The sequence below is a fragment of the Amblyraja radiata genome, chromosome 7, assembly GCF_010909765.2.
Source record: "Amblyraja radiata isolate CabotCenter1 chromosome 7, sAmbRad1.1.pri, whole genome shotgun sequence".
In the NCBI taxonomy this organism is placed as follows: domain Eukaryota; kingdom Metazoa; phylum Chordata; class Chondrichthyes; order Rajiformes; family Rajidae; genus Amblyraja; species Amblyraja radiata.
In genome coordinates, this window is record NC_045962.1 from 89,889,786 (window position 1) to 89,913,829 (window position 24,044).

At 49.0% G+C, this 24,044-nt stretch overlaps 1 protein-coding gene across 1 annotated transcript in view; it reads right to left on the reverse strand.

Annotated features, from left to right (window-relative positions):
• Positions 1-2,465: 2,465 nt before the first annotated feature.
• LOC116975643 overlaps positions 2,466-24,044 on the reverse strand; it is a 42,324-nt gene continuing 20,745 nt past the window's right edge. The window contains exons 3-8 of the mRNA XM_033024971.1: positions 17,384-17,528; positions 16,760-16,836; positions 14,523-14,702; positions 7,338-7,479; positions 6,955-7,031; positions 2,466-2,777 (exon numbers count right to left, since the gene is read on the reverse strand). Coding sequence (XP_032880862.1) covers positions 2,536-2,777; positions 6,955-7,031; positions 7,338-7,479; positions 14,523-14,702; positions 16,760-16,836; positions 17,384-17,528 — 863 coding nt within the window. The 3' untranslated portion in view covers positions 2,466-2,535. The remainder of the gene's footprint in view (positions 2,778-6,954; positions 7,032-7,337; positions 7,480-14,522; positions 14,703-16,759; positions 16,837-17,383; positions 17,529-24,044) is intronic.

The following is a 24,044-nucleotide window of genomic DNA, read 5'->3' on the forward strand; positions in this document are numbered from 1 at the left end:
AGTTTTTTGAAGACGTGACCAATAAGGTTGCTGAAGGCAGAGCTGTAGATGTTCTATATGGACTTCAGCAATGCATTTGACAAGGTTCCACATGGGAGGCTGCTCTGGAAGGTTAGATCGCATGGGATCCAAGGAGAGAGTGCTGAATGGATAGAAAATTTATTTAATGATAGAATCAGAGGGTGATTGTGAAAGGTCACTTCTCAGACTGGTGGCCTGTGACTAGTGGTGTGCCTCAGGGTTCGGTGCTGGGTCCATTACTGTTTGTCATCTACATCAATGATTTGGATGAGAATATACAGGGCAAGATTAGCAAGTTTATAGATGATACAAAAATGGATGATATTGTAGATAGTGAAGATGGATATCTAAAACTGCAGCAGGATCTTGATCAGTTGGCCAGGTGGGTTGAGGAATGGTTGATGGAATTTAATGCAGAGAAATGTGAGTTGTTGCATTTTGGGACATCTAACACGGGCAGGTACTATTGCAACGTTTAAGAGACATTTGGACAGGGACATATATAGGACAAGTCTGGATGTATATGTACCAAACGCAGGCAGTGGGACTATTGTAGCTGGGACATGTTGGCCGGTGTGGGCAAGTTGGGTCAAATGGACTGTTTCCACACCGTATCATTCCATGACTCTAGAATACACTATGCTGAAATGCAGATTTCCTTATCTATTGAGGGGGGATAGATGTTCTGTGCTATTTAGGCTCTTCTCCATTACAACATTGAGATTACAGATGCTCTTTATCACTGAACCCAGCTATTAATGGCTTCTTAACAATGTTATATTGACATTGTGTTTAATGGCGAGTGGGATGGGGAGAGGTGAGGAGTGGGGGAGCAGGGCGATATTGGGAGAGGTGGGGGTAGGGACCGGAGAGGGGTGATCGGGGGAAGGAGGGAAGGAGTGACTGAGAGTAGGGGAAAGGAGAGGGAGTGAGAAGTGAGGAAGGGAATGGAGGAAGGGAGGAGGGGAGAGGAGAGGGAGGATGAAGAGGAGGGGGAGGGAGTGTTGGTGGATGAGGGAAATGAGCCGCGCCTGCGTAGTTGGGGGCTATGTGTGCATGGTGGAATATTGCGTTGGGGGAACGGGTGAGTGGTGGAATATTACTTTGGGGCAATGGGGCTCAACGGGTCATGTGCGTAGGGAGGTGAGAGGGATTATGGATGGAGGGAGTGACTGAGGGTAGGGAGTGATTGAGGGTAGGGGAAAGGAGAGGGAGGGAGCAGTGAGGGATGGAGAGGTGAGCAAGGGAGTGGAGGAGGAGAGGGGAGAGAAGAGGGAGGGTGAAGAGGAGGGGGTGGGAGTGTCGGTGGATGAGGGGAACGAGCCGCGCCTACGCTGTTGGGGGCTATGGGTGAGTGGTGGAATATTGCGATGGGGGGACGTTTTGCGTTGGGGGAGCATGTGAGTGGTGGAATATTGCGATGGGGGGACGTGTTGCATTGGGGGCTATGGATGAGTGGTGGAATATTGTGAGTGGTGGAATATTGCGATGGGGGGACGTGTTGCGATGGGGCTATGGGTGAGTGGTGGAATATTGCGTTGGGGGAACAGGTCCCAACGGGTCCCACTTGGTCTAGTACTGTCTAAAATATAACAACATCACCCAAATAAAGGTTTCTGAGGCAGTGTATTCCAGGTGGCCACTTCTCTCTGGAGAAGGTAACTCCACTAATCTGCCTTCTAAATCTCATCACCCTCATCATAAAATTCTACCTCTGATTGAGTGCAAAGTTTATTGCAGTCTATATTCCTAATTAGTTTAAAATATCCCATCTAAATCACCTCAGCCACGGAGAGAACATGCTTAGCTTCTCTGTGGAGCATTTGGAGAGAGTGCAGAAGAGTTTTACCAGAATGTTGCCTGGATTAGACACTATTAGTTGTAGGGGAGGTTGGACACACTTGGTTTATTTTTCAAAGATAGACACAAATGCTGGAGTAACTCAGCGGGACAGGCAGCATCTCTAGAGAGAAGGAATGGGTGACGTTTCGGGTTGAGACCCTTCTTCAGATTATTCGGACCGCTGCTGACAGGTTGCTTGATAGAAGTACATAGTGTATGGGAGGCATAGACAGGGTAGGATTCATGTCCAATACCAGAGGGGATAGGTTTAAGGTGAGAGCAGAAAGTTTAAAGGAGATTTACCAGGCAAAATCTATTTTCACACAGAGTGGTCGATGCCCAGTCTGCACAGCTGAGGTGCTGAATGAAGCAGTTATGGCAACAATGCTTCGTTGACATTAGGCCAAAAGCATGGCGAGGTGGAGAATGGAAGGATATATTTCAAATGAGCATCATGGTCAGTGCAGGTGTGTGCTGAAGGGCCTGTACTTGTGTTGATAAAGACCAAACTCAATCGTTAGAGAGTCCAAGCTTTGAGCAACTACTCACCATCACAAACTAAAAGGCCGATAACGAGGTAGATCCTCACACTGGACAGCTTACTTCAGATAGGGTGCGGGGGAACCAAAAAAAGTGATCACTAACTGAGGTGGGATCTGGTGTATTAGTGACTCAGGACAGCCCTGCGTTTCCACACAACCCCTCACATCTCTTGTCAATATGTAACAGCCACGTACCTGTACAATACACCTGGTCATTGTGTGTTGGCATCAGCTCATACACAAAGTAACTGCTGCAGTTTTTAACCTTGATGTCCAGCTTGTCCTTGCACCTTTCTTCAGACCCATCGCCACCAACATCTTCGAAACACACTTCTCTGGTCACCTCCCCGTCTGTCACGTTGGGATGGTCACCTGGACGAATATAAACATTGTAAAATGTACCTGGTCCCACAGTGCAGCAGGGGACCGGGTAGATTTGGATGCTGAAGTGGGATTACATAGTTAGTGTGAATGGTCGGTCTCAGCCCATAGTCCAGCCTGACCAGTGTCCGTTAGCAGTGAGCTGCTGCCCTCGCCCTCACCCTCCCCACCCACACTCCCCAACGCAGCCCTGCTCCATGAGCCCTGCTCATGTTACTGAAGACCTGTGGCAGGACAATTCCATGTTGAGGCAGCAAACCCCAGCCCTCACCCCAAATGTGCATTGACAGCTGGTGAACCTACAGCTCCAGGCCAAGCACCCATTAAATTAAACATTGTGGGTGACATAGTGGTCGAGCTGGTAGAGCTGCTGCCTCACAGCGCCAGAGACCTGGGTTAGGTCCCGACCTGCGGGGCTGGCTGAGTAGAGTTTAACAATTCTTCGTGTGGGTTTACTCCGGGTGCTTCAGATTCCTCCCACATTCAAGGACAAGTGGATTTGTAAGTTAATTGGCCTCTGTAAATTGACAGAAGTGTGCAGGAATTTAATGCAGAAGTGGGAAAACATAGAGTTAGTGTGAATGTGTGATTTATGGTTAGTGCAGACACAGGGCCAAAGGGCCTCTTCACATGCTGTATCAATCAATATTCAGTTGATTCAGATTCAATGGTCATCAAATGATATGAAACTAAACATGATCAACTTCTCTCTAAAACTGACTCAATGTGGGTCCCCTGGATTAAACAAGACCTGCCACTGATTTGACAATTGACGATAAATAGACAATAGGTGCAGGAGTAGGCCATATGGCCCTTCGAGCCAGCACCGCCATTCAATGTGATCATGGCTGATCATCCACAATCAGTACCCCGTTCCTGCCTTCTCCCCATATCCCCTGACTCCGCTATTTTTAAGAGCCCTATCTAGCTCTCTCTAGAGAACCGGCCTCCACCGCCCTCTGAGGCAGAGACTCAGACTCACAACTCTCTGTGCGAAAAAGTGTTTCCTTACCCCTTATTCTTAAACTGTGGCCCCTGGTTCTGGACTCCCCCAACATCGGGAACATGTTTCCTGCCTCTAGCATGTCCAAACCCTCAATAATCTTATACGTTTCAATAAGATTCTCTCTCATTCTTCTAAACTCTAGAGTATACAAGCCTAGCCACTCCATTCTCTCAGCATATGACAGTCCCGCCATCCCGGGAATTAACCTTGCGAACCTACACTGCGCTCCCTCAATAGCAAGAATGTCCTTCCTCAAATTAGGGGACCAAAACTGCACACAATACTCCAGGTGTGGTCTCACTAGGGCCCTGTACAACTGCAGAAGGACATCTTTGTTCCTATACTCAACTCCTCTTGCAATAAAGGCCAACATGCCATTTGCTTTCTTCACTACCTGCTGTACCTACATGCTTACTTTCATTGACTAATGAACAAGGACCCCCAGATCCCATTGTACTTCCCCTTTTCCCAACTTGACACCATTTAGATAGTAATCTGCCTTGCTGTTTTTGCTACCAAAGTGGATAACCTCACATTTATCCACATTAAACTTCATCTGCTGTCCATCTGGCCTCTCACCCAACCTGTCCAATTCATAGAAACATAGAAAATAGGTGCAGGAGTAGGCCATTCGGCCCTTCGAGCCTGCACCGCCACTCAATATGATCATGGCTGATCATCCAACTCAGTATCCTGCACCTGCCTTCTCTCCATACCCCCTGATCCCTTTAGCCACAAGGGCCACATCTAACTTCCTCTTAAATATAGCCAATGAACTGGCCTCAACTACCTTCTGTGGCAGAGAGTTCCACAGATTCACCACTCTCTGTGTGAAAAATGTTTTTCTCATCTCGGTCCTAAAGGATTTCCCCTTTATCCTTAAACTGTGACCCCTTGTCCTGGACTTCCCCAACATCGGGAACAATCTTCCTGCATCTAGTCTGTCCAACCCCTTAAGACTTTTGTAAGTTTCTATAAGACGCCCCCTCAATCTTCTAAATTCTAGCGAGTACAAGCCAAGTCTATCCAGTCTTTCTTCATATGAAAGTCCTGACATCCCAGACCCTGTACAACTGCAGTAGAATCTTTGGTGGCAAAAACAGGAAAGTAGACTATTATCTGAATGGTGGCCGATTAGGAAAAGAGGAGATGCAAAGAGACCTGGGTGTCATGGTACACCATTGAAAGTCGGCATGCAGGTGCAGCAGGCAGTGAAGAAAGCGAATGGTATGTTAGCATTCATAGCAAAAGGATTTGAGTATAGGAGCAGGGAGGTTCTACTGCAGTTGTACAGGGTCTTGGTGAGACCACACCTGGAGTATTGCATACAGTTTTGGTCTCCAAATCTGAGGAAAGACATTCTTGCCATAGAGGGAGTACAGAGAAGGTTCACCAGACTGATTCCTGGGATGTCAGGACTTTCATATGGCAGGTACAGGATACTGAGTTGGATGATCAGCCATGATCATATTGAGCGGCGGTGCAGGCTCGAAGGGCCGAATGGCCTACTCCTGCACCTATTTTCTATGTTTCTATGTAGGGAATAATAAGACCCAATTAGAGTCATACAGGACAGAAGCAGGCACTTTGGCCCATCTCGGCACCAATGACCAGCATGCCTCATCTAAGCTAGTCCCATTTGGCTAGTCCCAGATTACTCTGAACCTATCCGATCCATGCGGCTATCCATATGTTATTTAAATTGTATTTAAGGGAAAATATTACAACTAAAATATACATTAGGGAATAAATGATCTTTAAAATTAATCAGAATAAACATGGTCAAACAATTCAGAAATACATTTAAAAATTCAAACTAAAGAAACGAGAAACGTTATATAAATTTATAAACAATGATTGTGTGTATTCATTCATTATTTTGTAGGTTTTGAATTAGGAACCTCAAGCTGGAGGGAGGGGCACAGAGAAGCTTAACGAGGATATTGCCAGGACAAGGGCCTGAGCTACAGGGAGAGGTTGGTTAAGCTGGGACTAGCGAGCACATGAGACTGAGGGTAGACAAAAATGCTGGTGAAACTCAACGGGTGAGGAGCATCTATGGAGCGAAGGAATAGGTGACGTTTCGGGTCGAGACCCTTCTTCAGACTGATGTGGGTGGGGGTGAGAAGAAGAAAGGAAGAGGCGGAGACAGTGGGCTGTGGGAGAGCTGGGAAGGGGAGGGGAAGGAGGGAGAAAGCAAGGACTACCTGAAATTGGAGAAGTCAATGTTCATACCGCTGGGGTGTAAACTGCCCAAGCGAAATATGAGGTGCTGCTCCTCCAATTTGCGGTGGGACTCACTCTGGCCATGGAGGAGGCCCAGGACAGAAAGGTCGGATTGGGAATGGGAGGGGGAGTTGAAGTGCTGAGCCACCGGGAGATCAGGTTGGTTAATGCGAACTGAGCGGAGGTGTTGGGCGAAGCGATCGCCAAGCTTGATGTAGAGCAGTTGACACCTAGAACAGCAGATGCAATAGATGAGGTTGGAGGAGATGCAGGTGAACCTCTGCCTCACCTGGAAAGACTGCTTAGGTAGACAAAAATGCTGGAGAAACATGAAGCTGAGGAGTGATCTTGCAGAGGTATAGAAAACCCTGGGGGGAATAAGTAGGGTGAATGGGGCCAGAGAGAAGGGGAATCAAGAACAAGAGAACACGGGTTTAAGGTGAGAGGGGAACGATTTAATAGCAACCGAAGGGGCAACATTTTCCACATAGAGGGTGGTGGATAGAAGAGCTGCCAGAAGAAGATATAGTTGAGGCAGGTAGAATAACAATATTTCAAATACATTTAGGCTGGTGCATGGATAGGAAAAGTTGAGGGCAAATGGGCCTGGCTTTGTTCGGGCATCTTGTTTGCACTGTACAAGTCGTTCTATGTGATCCAATTAATGAACTGTGAGTGCAGTAACGTGCCAATCACACTACACAGTGGGCCGATCGATCAATCAACAGCCCGATACTGGGAAACTCGGAGCTGGAGCTCTGCCACCTGACTCCATGAAGATCCAAGTCTGCTGCATGGTCTGAGACACTGTGGGGAGAAATTCTCAGGGAGTTTGTGTTCGTTGTCCATGTGGAGGGCCCTCTGAACTGATCGTAGTCACCAGTCTGGCCCTCCCTGACAAAAGCTAAGTCCCAAAGTAGCAAACTCTAATCCTACCGTTTAACCAGCCTGGCCTCTTCCCGGAGCAGTGATTCGCTGGAACGTCAGTCTCAGGAATCTTCCATCCGCCAGAACTGAAACAACAATCAGAGAGTCAGCCCCTAAACTGGGGTCTTTTATTCAGTGAGAGAGAGACCAGGAATTGAGGACAATCTGTCCGCATCCCGTCCTATTTCAATATCACCCACTGCCAGATAATCTCCCGGTGAATCCTGGCCCCATATCCTCTCCGTCTCTCACGGTACAGAATATGAGATCTCCACATCCCAGTTTTTACTCACTGTCCCTCTGTGATAACTGACGACCTGATCTTCCATCATGTCCTCACCCCTCCTCCTCCCTCACTGACTGAGTTTGATGGAATTATTTCCTCACATTACCTGTTGAATCTGTACCATCCTTCAACAAGGTTTTCATCAGATTTCCATTGGCCATTTGTGCACTGAGTGTTGGAACAATCCGTGCTCCTCCAGGGCTGATCCAGGACGGTGTGGTCTACACATGGGTCACTGTATACGGAGTCTGTGGGTGGGACACAAGATGATGGTCAGTGTCAGTGTAATGTCCACTTGCCATCACACAGCCTCTGATCAGGGAGCATCTCTGGTGAACATGGATGGGTGACACATCATCCTTTTGAAGGAAGGTCCTGACCCCAAACGTCACAAATCCATGTTCCCCAGAAACGCTGCTTGACCTGGTGAATTACTCCAGCACCTTGTGTCTAATATGTGCTGTCATCATGTTCAGGCCTGAATATTGCCACCCATCTCTCCCCTGAACCCCCCTGCCCCCCTGTCCCTAGGGTAGCTAATGTAACCCCACTTTTTAAAAAGGGAGGGAGAGAGAAAACGGGGAATTACAGACCAGTTAGTCTAACGTCGGTAGTGGGGAAACTGCTAGAGTCAGTTATTAAAGATGGGATAGCAGCACATTTGGAAAGTGGTGAATTCATTGGACAAAGTCAGCATGGATTTATGAAAGGTGAATCATGTCTGACGAATCTTATAGAATTTTTCGAGGATGTAACTAGTAGAGACAGGCCCGTACAAAGCTTTTCAAAAAGGGGGGTGGCATGACAGGATTTGTAGAACCAGAGTTGGTTTACAGGGCAAGGCCAGCGAATGCCCTTGCATTAGTAGAGGTAGTGGTAAATGTTACTATACATTCAGGAGCACCTGTTCCATTGTTTTGTACAAACCGCAGGCATTGCCACTTTCATTTTACTGCACATCTTGTATGTGTATGTGACTTACCTTAACTTGACGATAAGTGATATCCTGTTGTTCACAAACAAGGCACAAGGTAGGCAAAAGATGCCATCCACATGATCGCTATATACAAGCCAGGGGTATGCTCGTAACTAGTCAGGGTTAAATCTTCGCCAGCATCCATTCTTATAGTAAGCACAATATTTGTATGTTGGACCCAGTTTAAAGTGATTCTGTATGAGGTACAGCTACTGAGCATCTGAGAGGTTGGCAATAGCTTTAGCAGCTTCTTCATTGGTTGTGGTAGAATTAAGGAGAACTAGACCAAGTGCAGACCCGTTGGGTCTGTTCCCCCAACGTGCAGTTGCGGGGGGGGGTGGGGGCGTCATACACATTAACCACCCCCACACACTAACTACCGCCCCCTCCGCACACACGCTAACTACCCCTCCCCGCAAACACGCTAACTACCCCCCCCGCACACGCTGACTACCCCCCCCGCACACGCTGACTACCCCCCCTCCGCAAACACGCTAACTACCCCCCCCCGCACACGCTGACTACCCCCCCTCCGCAAACACGCTAACTACCCCCCCCGCACACGCTGACTACCCCCCTCCGCACACACACTAACTACCCCCCCTCCGCACACACACTAACTACCCCCTCCCCGCACACACACTAACTACCCCCCCGCACACACAGTAACTACCCCCCCGCACACACACACTAACTACCCCCCCCGCAAACACACACTAACTACCCCCCCGCAAACACACACTAACTACCCCCCCCGCACACACTAACTACCCCCCCCCGCACACACGCTAACTACCCCCCCCCCTCAAACTAACTACCCCCCCCGCACACACGCTAACTACCCCCCCGCACACACGCTAACTACCCCCCCCCGCACACACGCTAACTAACCCCCCGCACACACGCTAACTACCCCCCCCGCAAACACGCTAACTACCCCCCCGCAAACACGCTAACTACCCCCCCTCACACACGCTAACTACCCCCCCCGCACACACGCTAACTACCCCCCCGCACACACGCTAACTACCCCCCCGCACACACGCTAACTACCCCCCCCGCACACACGCTAACTACCCCCCCCTGCACACACGCTACTACCCCCCCCGCAACACACGCTAACTACCTCCCCCCGCTCACACCGCTAACTAACCCCCCCCGCACACACGCTAACTACCACCCCCCTCACACACGCTAACTACCCCCCCGCAGAACACGCTAACTACCCCCCCCCGCACACTACGCTACTACCCCCCCGCACACACGCTAACTACCCCCCCCGCACACACTCTAACTACCTACCCCCGCGCACACACGCTAACTACCCCCCCTGCAAACACACTAACTACCCCCCCCCGCACACACTAACTACCTCCCCCCGCGCACACACCTAACTACCCCCCCCGCACACACGCTAACTACCCCTCCCCCGCACACACGCTAACTACCCCTCCCCCGCACACACGCTAACTACCCCCCCCGCACACACGCTAACTACCCCCCCCGCACACACGCTAACTACCCCCCGCACACACGCTAACTACCCCCCCCGCACACACGCTAACTACCCCCCCGCAAACACGCTAACTACCCCCCCCGCACACACGCTAACTACCTCCCCCCGCGCACACACGCTAACTACCCCCCCCGCACACACGCTAACTACCCCCCCCCCACACACGCTAACTACCCCCCCCGCACACACGCTAACTACCCCCCCGCACACACGCTAACTACCCCCCGCACACACGCTAACTACCCCCCCCGCCCCCACGCTAACTACCTCCCCCCGCGCACACACGCTAACTACCCCCCTGCAAACACGCTAACTACCCCCCCCGCACACACGCTAACTACCCCCCCCGCACACACGCTAACTACCCCCCCCGCACACACGCTAACTACCCCCCCCGCACACACGCTAACTACCCCCCCGCAAACAAGCTAACTATCCCCCCCGCAAACAAGCTAATTACCCCCCCGCAAACACGCTAACTACCCCCCCGCAAACACGCTAACTACCCCCCCGCAAACACGCTAACTACCCTCCCCCGCAAACACGGCAACTACCCCCCCGCAAACACGCTAACTACCCTCCCCGCAAACACGCTAACTACCCCCCCTCACACACGCTAACTACCCCCCCCGCACACACACTAACTACCCCCCCCGCACACACGCTAACTACAACCCCCTCACACACGCTAACTACCCCCCGCACACACGCTAACTACCCCCCCGCAAACACGCTAACTACCCCCGCACACACGCTAACTACCCCCCTCACACACGCTAACTACCCCCCCCCGCACACACGCTAACTATCCCCCCCGCACACACGCTAACTACCCCCCCCGCAAACACGCTAACTACCCCCAGCAAACACGCTAACTACCCCCCCCGCAAACACGGCAACTACCCCCCCGCAAACACGTTAACTACCCCCCCGCAAACACACTAACTACCCCCCCCGCACACACGCTAACTACCCCCCCCGCAAACACGCTAACTACCCTCCCCCGCAAACACGCTAACTACCCTCCCCCGCAAACACACTAACTAACCCCCCCGCAAACACGCTAACTACCCCCCTTGTCAATATATTAATGTTATTAATTTGCTATTACCCCATAATCGCCCCATCTACTCACGCATAGCCCCCAACTCACAGGCGTGACTAGAGAGGGGGGGGGGGGAGAGAGTGAGGGCAGAGAGAGAAGGGGGGGGGGAAGAGGGAGGAACAGGGTGGGGGATGGGGGAGGAGAGAGAGAGAGAGGGAGAGAGAGAGAGGTGGGAGAGAGAGAGGGGTGGGAGAGAGAGAGGGGTGGAGGAGAGGAGAGAGAGAGAGAGTGGAGGAGAGAGAGAGGTGGGGGAGAGAGAGGGAGAGAGAGAGAGGTGGGGGAGAGAGAGAGGTGGGGGAGATAGAGAGAGAGGAGGGGGAAGAGAGAGAGAGGGGGGGCAAGAGAGAGGAGGGGGAGAGAGAGAGAGAGGAGGGGGAAGAGAGAGAGAGGAGGGGGTAAGAGAGAGAGAGGAGGGGGAGAGAGAGAGAGGTGGGGAGAGAGGGGTGGGGGTGGGGGTGAGAGTGGGGTGGGGGTGGTGGGGAGAGAGGGGTGGGGGGTGGGGGTGGGGGGAGAGAGGGGTGGGGGTGGGGGTGGGGGGAGAGAGGGGTGGGGGGGTAGAGAGGGGTGGGGGGGAGAGGGGGGTGGGGGTGGGGGTGGGGGGGAGAGAGGGGTGGGGGTGGGGGTGGGGGGGAGAGAGGGGTGGGTGTGGGGGGGAGAGAGGGGTGGGGGAGAGAGGGGTGGGGGTGGGGGGCGAGAGAGGGGTGGGGGTGGGGGGGAGAGAGGGAGAGAGGGGTGGGGGTGGGGGTGGCGAGTATGAGCGGGGGTGGTGGAGTAGACGCTCAATGGGTGAAACACAAATGACAGTCTGATCCCGCCCGGGCCCGCTGCGCAGGCGCGGATAGACGGCGCCATTTTCCGTCGCTTCCCCAACTGCGCAGGCGCGGATGGGCGCATTTGTTTCCCCCCCAGCGGCCGGGGCCAGAATTTTGGGCGATTTCCCACAAAGTGGAAACGCTGATTGTGCTGGGATTTAAAAGAAAAAAATTCTGGGGATTTTTTTCTTCCTCTGGGGGGGGAAAAGGGGGGTGCGGTCGAAGGCTTTCGACAAGGTCCCACATAAGAGATTAGTATACAAACTTAAAGCACACAGTATTGGGGGTTCAGTATTGATGTGGATAGAGAACTGGCTGGCAAACAGGAAGCAAAGAATAGGAGTAAACGGGTCCTTTTCACAATGGCAGACAGTGACTAGTGGGGTACCGCAAGGCTCAGTGCTGGGACCCCAGCTATTTACAATATATATTAATGATTTGGACGAGGGAATTGAATGCAACATCTCCAAGTTTGCGGATGACACGAAGCTGGGGGGCAGTGTTAGCTGTGAGGAGGATGCTAGGAGGCTGCAAGGTGACAGGGATAGGCTGGGTGAGTGGGCAAATGCATGGCAGATGCAATATAATGTGGATAAATGTGCGGTTATCAACTTTGGTGGCAAAAACAGGAAAGTAGATTATTATCTGAATGGTGGCCGATTAGGAAAAGGGGAGATGCAGCGAGACCTGGGTGTCATGGTACACCAGTCATTGAAAGTCGGCATGCAGGTGCAGCAGGCAGTGAAGAAAGCAAATGGTATGTTAGCATTCATAGCAAAAGGATTTGAGTATAAGAGCAGGGAGGTTCTACTGCAGTTGTACAGGGTCTTGGTGAGACCACACCTGGAGTATTGCGTACAGTTTTGGTCTCCTAATCTGAGGAAAGACATTCTTGCCATAGAGGGAGTACAGAGAAGGTTCACCAGACTGATTCCTGCGATGTCAGGACTTTCATATGACGAAAGACTGGATAGACTCGGCTTGTACTTGCTAGAATTCGGAAGATTGAGGGGGGATCTTATAGAAACTTACAAAATTCTTAAGGGGTTGGACAGGCTAGATGCAGGAAGATGGTTCCCGATGTTGGGGAAGTCCAGAACAAGGGGTCACAGCTTAAGGATAAGGGGGAAATCATTTAGCACCGAGATGAGAAAATTATTTTTCACAGAGAGTGGTGAATCTGTGGAATTCTCTGCCACAGAAGGTAGTTGAGGCCAGTTCATTGGCTATATTTAAGAGGGAGTTAGATGTGGCCCTTGTGGCTAAAGGGATCAGGGGGTATGGAGAGAAGGCAGGTACAGGACACTGAGTTGGATGATAAGCCATGATCATATCGAATGGCGGTGCAGGCTCGAAGGGCCGAATGGCCTCTACTCCTGCACCTATTGTCTATGTTTCTATGTCCCACCTCCACTCTCACCTTTTACTAACACTCCTCCCTTTCACTCCACCTAACCCCTCCCTTTTCTCCCCTCAACCTCAGGGGAATGAATGAACCACTTTTGAAGCCTGATGTCTTTCAATGAAGGAAGTCTGCTGCCCAACAGTTAGGTCTGTGCCTCCTCCCAGTTGCAGTGACCCAGACGGTGAGACCGCTGTCACACAGTGACCCAGCCGGTGAGACTGCTGTCACACAGTGACCCAGCCGGTGAGACTGCTGTCACACAGTGACCTCAGCTCCACATCTCTGATATTATCCCAGCTTCTAGTGCTGTCTATGTGGAGGCTGCACGATCTGGTGACCACTTGCTTCCTCCAGCTGTTTGGTTTGCCTCTCATGTACCAAACACCAGCATGTTGTGTGGCCACTGTGCATTGCCCCAAGTGTCTAGATTAGTGCTGGAGTTGGGGGCAGTTGATGGGAATGTGGGGAGAATGGGATCAGAGTAGGAATGGTGTAAATAGGTTGTCTCATTCTGTGGGTCAATGTTACAGGCTCTGTAACCCATCAATGTGTTCCATGTTCTAGTCTCCCACCCCAGTCATTCCTGCTTCTCCCCGCTCCGTCATGGTGGTTGTGAGGGGGTGGGGGAGGGGACAGTGGGGGGAAGGGGGTGTGATAGCCGGGGGGGGGTGTGATAGCCGGGGGGGGGTGTGATTGTGGGAGGGGGGGGGGGGGTGCGGGGCTGCTCTGTCCTGGGGGAATTTTTACTCACAATGGAACAGTGAAAGGAGCCGTCAGCCCAAGGGGCTGTGACAAATCAGGATGCAGGGGTAGGGGGCTCAGATTGGGGCTCCGTGGTCATGTGGTGGGGCAGGTTGGTACGAGCCAGGTTCTCTGTCTGGGACATCCTGCCCAGCTTCAGTGGTCACCCTCAGCCACAGTGTGTGTGTGTGTGTGTGTGTGTGTGTGTGTGTGTGTGTGTGTGTGTGTGTGTGTGTGTGTGTGTGTGTGTGTGTGTGTGTGTGTGTGTGTGTGTGTGTGTGTGTGTGTGTGGGCTGTGCTGTTCAATGTGGGGCCAGGGGAGGGGGGACCATGGCAGACACGGCCAGTTCACCTGCTGGGGGGGGGGGGGGGGGCAACAGTACTGGGGGTGGGAGTAGACAGGGTATTGGTCCAGGTATTGTTGTTGGAGTATGTGACCCCGACTGTGGACGGGTCACATGTCAGTCATAGTGCGGGTGGAGGTCACAGGTCACAGGTCACACCAGGAAGGCAAGGTCCAGTCACAACAGCTTGATCAGACGGTGGGAGAGGGAGATGTGAGTGAGGGGGTCACTGACCACAGACTGCAACATTCAGCCCTGTGTGTGGGTGATGACTCGGGACGTCCCAGAATTCACCCACTCCCCCCCCCCCACCCTACAAGCCACACAAGCCCCACCCCCACCCCACAAGCCCCACCCCCACCCCCACTGTATCAACATGGAGAGCAACATACCTGTACAATACACACTGTAATATCCGGGTGTCGGCTTCAGACGATACACAAAATAACCATCACATTTTTTGATTTTGATCTCCTGATGCGTGCGGCAGTTGTGTTTATTGGGGTTGTCTCTAACCCAGTTGAAACAGACTGTCCTGGTCACCTCCCCGTCTCCCACTCTGTGATGGGAACCTGCAGTGAGGTTTATAAACATTGTAAAATGTACCCGGTCCCTCAGTGCAGCAGGGAATGTGAATCTGGAGCCAGTAACACAGTGATCACGACCCAGTCAGTCTCAGTCTCAGTCAGCGGTGAGCTGCTGTCCTCACCCTCCCCACCCACACCCTCCCACCCACCCTCCCCCCTCCGCATTCCCCACCCGCATTCCCCACCCACACTCCCCACCCGCACTCCCCACCCACACTCCCCACCCACACTCCCCACCCACACTCCCCACCCGCACTCCCCACCCACAGCAGCAGCTGCTCCCTGATACCCTGTGGGTCACTGGGCTCCTGAATGGATACACATTGCCCACCCGTGACCTGCCTCAGCTTCAGGCTGACTGGTCGTTATACATCACAAAGTCTTCAACTTTCACACATATTTAGACACAAACATTGAAAATATACTAAACTATTAAAGTAAAACCAGAATATTAAACAAACAAAGTCAGGTTTTGCAAAAAGATAATTAGATGAACTTAAAGCAGAGAAGTCTTGTTATAACTATGAAGTGTGTTGATGAGGCCACACCCTGGCCACGCTCTCATCTTGCCGCTACCATCGGGAAGAGGTGCAGGAGCCTGAAAACTGCGACCTCCAGGTTCAAGAATACAATACAATACAATACAATACAATACAATTCAATTATGAAAGAAAACTGGCAGGGAACATAAAAACTGACTGGAAAAGCTTTTATAGATATGTGAAGAGAAAAAGATTAGTTAAAACAAATGTAGGTCCCTTGCAGTCAGAAACGGGTGAATTGATCATGGGGAACAAGGACATGGCAGACCAATTGAATAACTACTTTGGTTCTGTCTTCACTAAGGAAGACATAAATAATCTGCCGGAAATAGCAGGGGACCGGGGGTCAAATGAGATGGAGGAACTGAGTGAAATCCAGGTTAGCCGGGAAGTGGTGTTAGGTAAATTGAATGGATTAAAGGCAGATAAATCCCCAGGGCCAGATAGGCTGCATCCCAGAGTACTTAAGGAAGTAGTCCCAGAAATAGTGGATGCATTAGTGATAATTTTTCAAAACTCTTTAGATTCTGGAGTAGTTCCTGAGGATTGGAGGGTAGCTAATGTTACACCACTTTTTAAAAAGGGAGGGAGAGAGAAAACGGGGAATTACAGACCAGTTAGTCTAACGTCGGTAGTGGGGAAAATGCTAGAGTCAGTTATTAAAGATGGGATAGCAGCACATTTGGAAAGTGGTGAAATCATTGGACAAAGTCAGCATGGATTTATGAAAGGTAAATCATGTCTGATGAATCTTATAGAATTTTTCGAGGATGTATCTAGTATAGTGGATAAGGGAGAACCAGTGGATGTGTTATATTTGGACTTTCAGAAGGCTTTCGACAAGGTCCCACATAAGAGATTAGTGTACAAACTTAAAGCACACGGTATTGTGGGTTCAATATTGATGTGGATAGAGAACTCGCTGGCAGACCCTGGCCACGCTCTCATCTTGCCGCTACCATGGGGAAGAAGGTGAAGGAGCCTGAAAACTGCGACCTCCAGGTTCAAGAACAGCTTCTTCCCAGCAACTATCAGGCTCTTGAACACTACACAACACTAACCCCAGCAACCATGATCTTCCATTGACTGTGTTTTTGGTTGCACTACAGACGTTGGTGTTTGTACTATTACAGTTACCTCGTGTTGTGGTTATATTATGCCCCTGTCCCACTTAGGAAACCTGAACGGAAACCTCTGGAGACTTTGCGCCCCATCCAAGGTTTCCGTGCGGTTCCCGGAGGTTTTAGTCAGTCTCCCTACCTGCTTCCACTAACTGCAACCTCTGGCAACCACCTGCAACCTCCGGGAACCGCACGGAAACCTTGGGTGGGGCGCGAAGTCTCCAGAGGTTTCCGTTCTGGTTTCCTAAGTGGGACAGGGGCATTATTCATTGTATTTTTATTGTTCTATTTTATCTGTAGTGCTGTAGAGATCTGGATCATCACTCTGACCTTTGCTAAAGTAACACAGTGCATCAGTTATACATACTTGTACACCTACCAGATAACCAGCCGGGACTCCACCCAGAGCAGCGAGAGAATGGAACTGCATGCTCAAGAATCTTCACATTGTCGTAACTGAAACAACAAGCAGAGAGTCAGCCTCCGACTGAGGGAAACATTAGTGACTGGGGTCTATACCATCGCACTGCTACATTGGTCCAGTCCCAGGAACCCATTTCTTGCCCTTTCCAAATTCTCTCTTCCCTGCCTGCAGATTGTGAGTTTCCTTTCTCTGTATTCCACTCCCTGTTCCACAATGAGGGCTGATACTATCAATCTAACATGCCTTATTCTCTTTCAGTTACTTAATATATAACATTAGGTTGCCATTCTGCCCATCATGATCATACTGGCCTTCAGCCCTCTGCCCCTTCTCCTATTTTCCCTGTAACACCGCAACTTATTCCCTCACATGACCGTGAACCTTGCTTTGAATCTTTTGCCAGCTACCAGCACATATTTTGGAAACTGGAGCACCAGGGGAACCCCACCCAGGACAGACCATACAAATTCCACACAGACATCGCCCGATGTCAGGATCGAATTGGGCTCCTCGGAGAAGCAAGCATCAGCACTAACTGCGTCACATTCACCCTCACTTACTAGAGTGCGATCAGTTTACCTGCTAAATCTGTACCACCCTTCCGTCAGATTTCCATCATCCATCCATCGGCTGCTGCACCGAGTTCTATTACAAGCCGAGTTCCTCCAGGGCTGATCCAGGACAGTGTGGGTTACACACGGATCACTGGCTGTGGAGTCTGCAGCTGAGGGACAGGATGATGATCAGTGTTAAAGTCAAACTGAGCAAAGTTCACTCAGACTGGTTCCCCCAACCACATCCAACACCCCAGGACCACCAGCAACCTCCGAGTTAGAGTCAGTGATAGAGAGATCAGAAACAAATCCTACAACTATCATATCCAGGTTTAGGTTTATGTTTGGTATTGTCACGTAATATTTCATTCCAGCCATTTGACCATGTTGATTAATAACAAACGACTACTATAGGTCCATATCCTCCTGTGCCTCACCTATTCACATAGCTGTGTAAATGCATCTTAATTACTGTGATTGGGTTCTGATTCTACCACCCTCTCTGGTTGCACATTCATCATTCTCTGTGTGGAAGAACTTTCTCCTTGGATCACCAACATTACAAGTTATACCCTCTAACCAGTAGAGAGGTCACCCAAATGAACACACAAATGATTCCTCCATCTTTCACTGCCCTTCCACGTTATATTGAAAAGGGAACAGGGGGGGAGACCAATGGGCCCATCTTGATCATGCCATCTCCTGGTGCAGGAACACCATCATTTCCATTCCTCCCTCATTAGTTCCCTTCAGCCCTACAACTCTGTCACACAAGCTGTTCAATTCTCTTTACAGAGCCCCAGAGTCATACATATAGTGTGGAAACAGGCTCTTCAACCCAAACTGCCCACATCGGCCAACATGTCCCAGATACACTATTAGATTCACCAGAATGTTACCTGGACTTGAGGACTGAGTTATAGGGAAAGGATGGATAGTCTGGGACTTTTTGCTTTGAAGGAGGAGTGACCACATTGAGGGGTACAAGAGCATGAGGGGCATGGACAACACTCACAGTCTTTTACCCAGGTGGATCATTCTAAACCGAGGGGCCTTAACATGAGCTAAATTCCCAACTTGGAGTAAGGCCAAACATTGAGGGTATGAGAGAGAGATTTGCACAAGTTGATTGGAGTAGGTTGTTTGAAGGAAAAGGAACATGGGGAAAGTGGGATGATTTTTAAAGTGAGCTGACAAGAGATCAGACATGCACAACCCTGTTAGATTGAAGGGCAAGGCAGGCAAATGTAAAGAAGCCTGGATGATGAGGAAAATTGAGGTATTGGTCTAGAATAAGAAGGAAGCTTGGGACAGGGAGACGCAGCTGGGATCCAGTGTATCCGGGAGGAGGTTTGGGAACTATGAAGCAAACTAAAGAAGGAAATCAGAATGGCAAAATGTGGGCAGGAGATAGCTCTGGCGGAGAGCATTAAGGATAATCCCAAGTACATAAAGGGAAAAAGGGTAACTAGAGAGAGAGTGGGACATTTCATGAATCATGAGACATGGTTGACTAATCTTCTTGAATTTTTTGAAGAGGTTACTAGGGAAATTGAGGTAAAGCAGTGGATGTTGTCTATATGGACTTCAGTAAGGCCTTTGACAAGGTTCCTCACGGAAGGTTGGTTAAGAAGGTTCAATTGTTGGGTATTAATAGTGGAGCAGCAAGATGGATTCAACAGTGGCTGAATGGGAGATGCCAGAGAGTAATGGTGGATGGCTGTTTGTCAGGTTGGAGGCAGGTGACTAGTGGGGTGCCTCAGGGATCTGTGTTGGGTCCACTGTTGTTTGTCATATACATCAATGATCTGGATGATAGTGTGGTAAATTGGATTAGTAAGTATCCAGATGATACTAAGATGTGTTGTGGATAATGAAGTAGATTTTCAAAGTCTACAGAGCGATTTCGGCCATTTGGAAGAGTGGGCTGAAAGATGGCAGATGGAGTTTAATGCTGATAAGTGTGAGGTGCTACATAGAAACATAGAAAATAGGTGAAGGAGTAGGCCATTCGGCCCTTCGAGCCTGCACCGCCATTCAATATGATCATGGCTGATCATCCAACTCAGTATCCTGTACCTGCCTTCTCACCATACCCCCTGATCCCTTTAGCCACAAGGGCCACATCTAACTCCCTCTTAAATATAGCCAATGAACTGGCCTCAACTACCTTCTGTGGCAGAGAGTTCCAGAGATTCACCACTCTCTGTGTGAAAAATGTTTTTCTCATCTTGGCAGGACAAATCAAAATAGGACGTACATGGTAAATGGTAGCGAATTGAGGAATGCAGTTGAACAGAAGGATCTGGGAATAACTGTGCATAGTTCCCTGAAGGTGGGATCTCATGTAGATAGGGTAGTAAAGAAAGCTTTTGGTGTGCTGGCCTTCATAAATCAGAACATTGAGTATAGAAGTTGGGATGTAATGTTAAAATTGTACAAGGCATTGGTGAGGCCAATTCTGGAGTATGGTGTACAATTTTGGTCGCCTAATTATAGGAAGGATGTCGACAAACTAGAGAGAGTACAGAGGAGATTTACTAGCATGTTGCCTGGGTTTCAGCAACTAAGTTACAGAAAAAGGTTGAACAAGTTAGGTCTTTATTTTTTGGAGCGCAGAAGGTTAAGGAGGGACTTGATAGAGGTCTTTAAAATGATGAGAGGGATAGACAGAGTTGACGTGGATAAGCTTTTCCCATTGAGAGTAGGGAAGATTCAAACAAGAGGACATGACTTGAGAATTAAGGGACAGAAGTTTTGGGGTAACATGAGGGGGATCTTCTTTACTCAGAGAGTGGTAGCTGTGTGGAATGAGCTTCCAGTGGAAGTGGTGGAGGCAGGTTCGATTTTATCATTTAAAAATAAATTGGATAGTTATATGGACGGGAAAGGAATGGAGGGTTATGGTCTGAGTGCAGGTAGATGGGACTAGGGGCAAATAAATATTCGGCACGGACTTGAAGGGCCGAGATGGCCTGTTTTCCGTGCAGTAATTGTTATATGGTTATATGGTTATAAATCGGTCAACTCTGTGGAGCCACATGAGATGGGCAACGTCCTCAATGAGTATTGTTTCTCTATTTTTACTGTGGAGAAAGACAAGAGGATTGTGGAACTTGAGGCAGTCAATGGAAGTGTCTTGTGAACATCCAGTATTATGGTGGAAGAGGTGCTGAAGGTCCTGATGTGTACGAAGATAGATAAATCTCCCGGGATGGATCAGATATATCTGCGAACACTGTGGGAAACTAGTGAGGAAATTGCAGAAGCCCTGGTTGAAGTTTATAAGTCATCATTAAATACAGGAGAGGTGCTGGAAGACTGAAGGGAGGCAAATGTTGCGCCTCTATTCAAGAAAGGCTGCAGTGAAAGGTTCAAAACTATAGGCCAGGGAGCTTAACATCTGTAGTTGGAAAGTTACTAGGGACTAATCTGAGGGATCGGATATACAGGCAGTTAGATGGTCAAGGGCTGATTAGGGAGAGTCAGCATGGTTTTGTACGTGGGAGGTCATGTCTCACAAATCTAATTGAGATTTTTGAAGGCGTGACCAATAAAGTTGCTGAGGGCAGAGCTGTGGATGTTCTATATGGAATTCAGTAAGGCGTTCGACAAGGTTCCACATGGGAGGCTGCTCTGGAAGGTTAGATCGCATGGGATCCAAGGAGAGATAGCTGAATGGATAGAAAATTTATTTTATGATAGAATCAGAGGGTGATTGTGAAAGGTTACTTCTCGGACTGGTGGCCTGTGACTAGTGGTGTGCCTCAGGGTCCGGTCCTGGGTCCGTTACTGTTTGTCATCTACATCAATGATTTGGATGAAAATATACAGGGCAAGATTAGCAAGTTTATAGATGATACAAAAATGGATGATATTGCAGACAGTGAAGATGGATATCTAAAACTGCAGCAGGATCTTGATCAGTTGGCCAGGTGGGTTGAGGAATGGTTGATGGAATTTAATGCAGAGAAATGTGAGTTGTTGTATTTTGGGACATCTAACATGGGCAGGTACTATTGCAACGTTTAAGAGACATTTGGACAGGGACATATATAGGACAAGTCTGGAGATATATGGACCAAACGCAGACAGAGGGACTATTGTAGCTGGGACATGTTGGCCGGTGTGGGCAAGTTGGGTCGAAGGGCCTGTTTCCACACTGTATCACTCTATGACTCTAGAATACACTATGCTGAAATGCAGGTTTTCTTATCTATTGAGGGGGGATAGATGTTCACAGTGCTATTTAGGTTCTTATCCATTACAACATTGAGATTACAGAAGGAAGGTTTTGGCCCGAAACGTTGCCTATTTCCTTCGCTCCATAGATGCTGCCTCACCCGCTGAGTTTCTCCAGCACTTTTGTCTACCATTGAGATTACAGATGGTTTTTATCACTGAAACCAGCTATTCATGGCCTTTTAACTGACCCCATCAATTCTCCATCCAGGGACAATGATATCTGTGGTACCATAAATAACAGGAAACAAGCTTAGAGATAACCTTAGGGACAGACAAAGATGAAAGGTTCAAGACATTGTTCAATGATGACATGTCAAATCCACAAGTAACCACTGTGTCCTGAGAATATAAAAATGCTGTCGATACTGTGAATCGTTGAAACACTCTGGGTTCTCTCAGTTTTACTGTAAAAGCCTTCAATAAAACGACTTGTTCCACACTCACCACTGATCTATGAGCTGTTTTATTTTGTTTTATCTGCTTCTCTGAGTAAAGCCAGATACAGAAATAGCACACAACCACCCCCCCCCCCCCCACAGTAACAAACAAGAATTACAGAATAAATAGATTATCCACAAATTGAGATTAGATTCTACTTTCTGTTACAACGATGGGTGCACACTGTAACATAATCAATGATGTTCCTGAAACAAAGGTGTCGTCACTGCTCTGTTCCATGTCTCTACTTTTATAACTTTGGCTGTACACCACATTCGCACAATCTACTTCACTATTTACTAGTTATTAGCCCTCACTATGTTTACCCCTACAATACAGTTGTCTTAAAATGAGAGGGGGGAGATTTAAGAGGGACTCAGAGGCAACCATTTCAGTCAGAGGGTAGTCAGTATCTGGAATGAGCTGCCAGAGGAAGCTATGGAAGGGGATACAAAAATACATTTGGACAGATATACGAGTAGGAAGATCTTAAGAGGGCTTTGGGCCAAATGCAGATTAATGGGACTCGGCCACGATACTCACTTGATCAGCATGAACAAGATGGGTGAAGGGCCTGTTCCTGTACCGTACCCCTCTCTAACTCTACTCTGGAAATAAAGACAATGAACTAGGGCAACAGATAGCTGTGGACTAATGACAGTGGTCGTGTCACAGTGTTGGGAGGAGTAGCAACTGAGCTTTGTCAAAGAGGAGACCTCAAATTCAAAAATACACAGGCGCAGATTATTGGGAATTTCAACAGCATTTTCACCAACTGCGATACCACTGGAGGGAAGGGGAGAGAAGAGGGAATATTGGATTTCACTCAGAAAATATAGAAATAAAACAGAAACAGGCCCTTCGGCCCACAATGTCTGTGTTGATTATAATGCCAAGTTTGGCTAATCATCTCTGTCTGCACGTGACCTATATACCTCCATTCCTTGCCTATCCACGTGCATCTAAAAGCTTCTTGAACACGACTGTCATATCTGCCTCCACCCTCTGCAGTGTGTTCCAGACACCCACCAGCCTCTGTGTGAAAAAAAACTTGCCCTGCATATCATCTGTAAATCTTGCCCGTCTCAAATTAAAACTATACTCCCTTGTCCTTTACATTCCCACTCTGTCACCACTCAATTTACAGCAGCATCTTGCAGGCAATACAGAGCAGGGAGACTCGATCTTAGAGAACAGAGTGAAGTCTTGGAACTAACATGTTCCCATTAAAGAAGTGGAGCCTCTAATCCTAGATACACACAGATCTCAAGGAGAGCATGGGTTGGGCACAAGCAAACACAGGGAGATTTAGGACAGATATCTAGAGCTGATGAAGTAGATGAGGTGGTGCAGAGGATGTTAGCTTTACAAGGGCAGCAAGGGAGTCACTTGGGTGAAGAAAACTGACATATATAAGTAACAAAAGCACATATGATGTTGTGTATCTTGTGGAGAATGAGAATTGGAAGGGAAATAGAGAGCTGTGTCGCTGACCAGACAACAGCCTGTATTTGGAGGCAGCGTCCAGTTCCAAACAAACCTCTCTTTAAGTTTAGTTTAGTTTAGAGATACAGCATGGAAACAGGCCCTTCAGCCCTCGGATTCCACACTGACCAGTGATCCCTGCACACTAACACTATCCTACACACAAGGGACAATTTACACTTATACCAAGCCAATTAGCCTGCAAACCTATATGTTCGGTGTGTGTGAGGACACAAAAGCACCTGGAGAAAACCCATGCAGGTCACGGGAAGAACGTACACATTCCATACACACAGCACCCACAGTCAGGGTCGAACCCAGGTCTCTGGAGCTATAAAGCAGCAAATCTACCACTGTGCCACCATGTCGCCCTTTGCACTGGTCATTGACAGAAGAGGGCAGTGGTATCAGCAGTGACGTTAAGGTGGTGAATGTGAAGGAATAGGGATATCAGTCGTAGAATCTTTAATTGGAACAACCACACATATATAAAATAGAGAGATTGGCAGAGAAGTTGC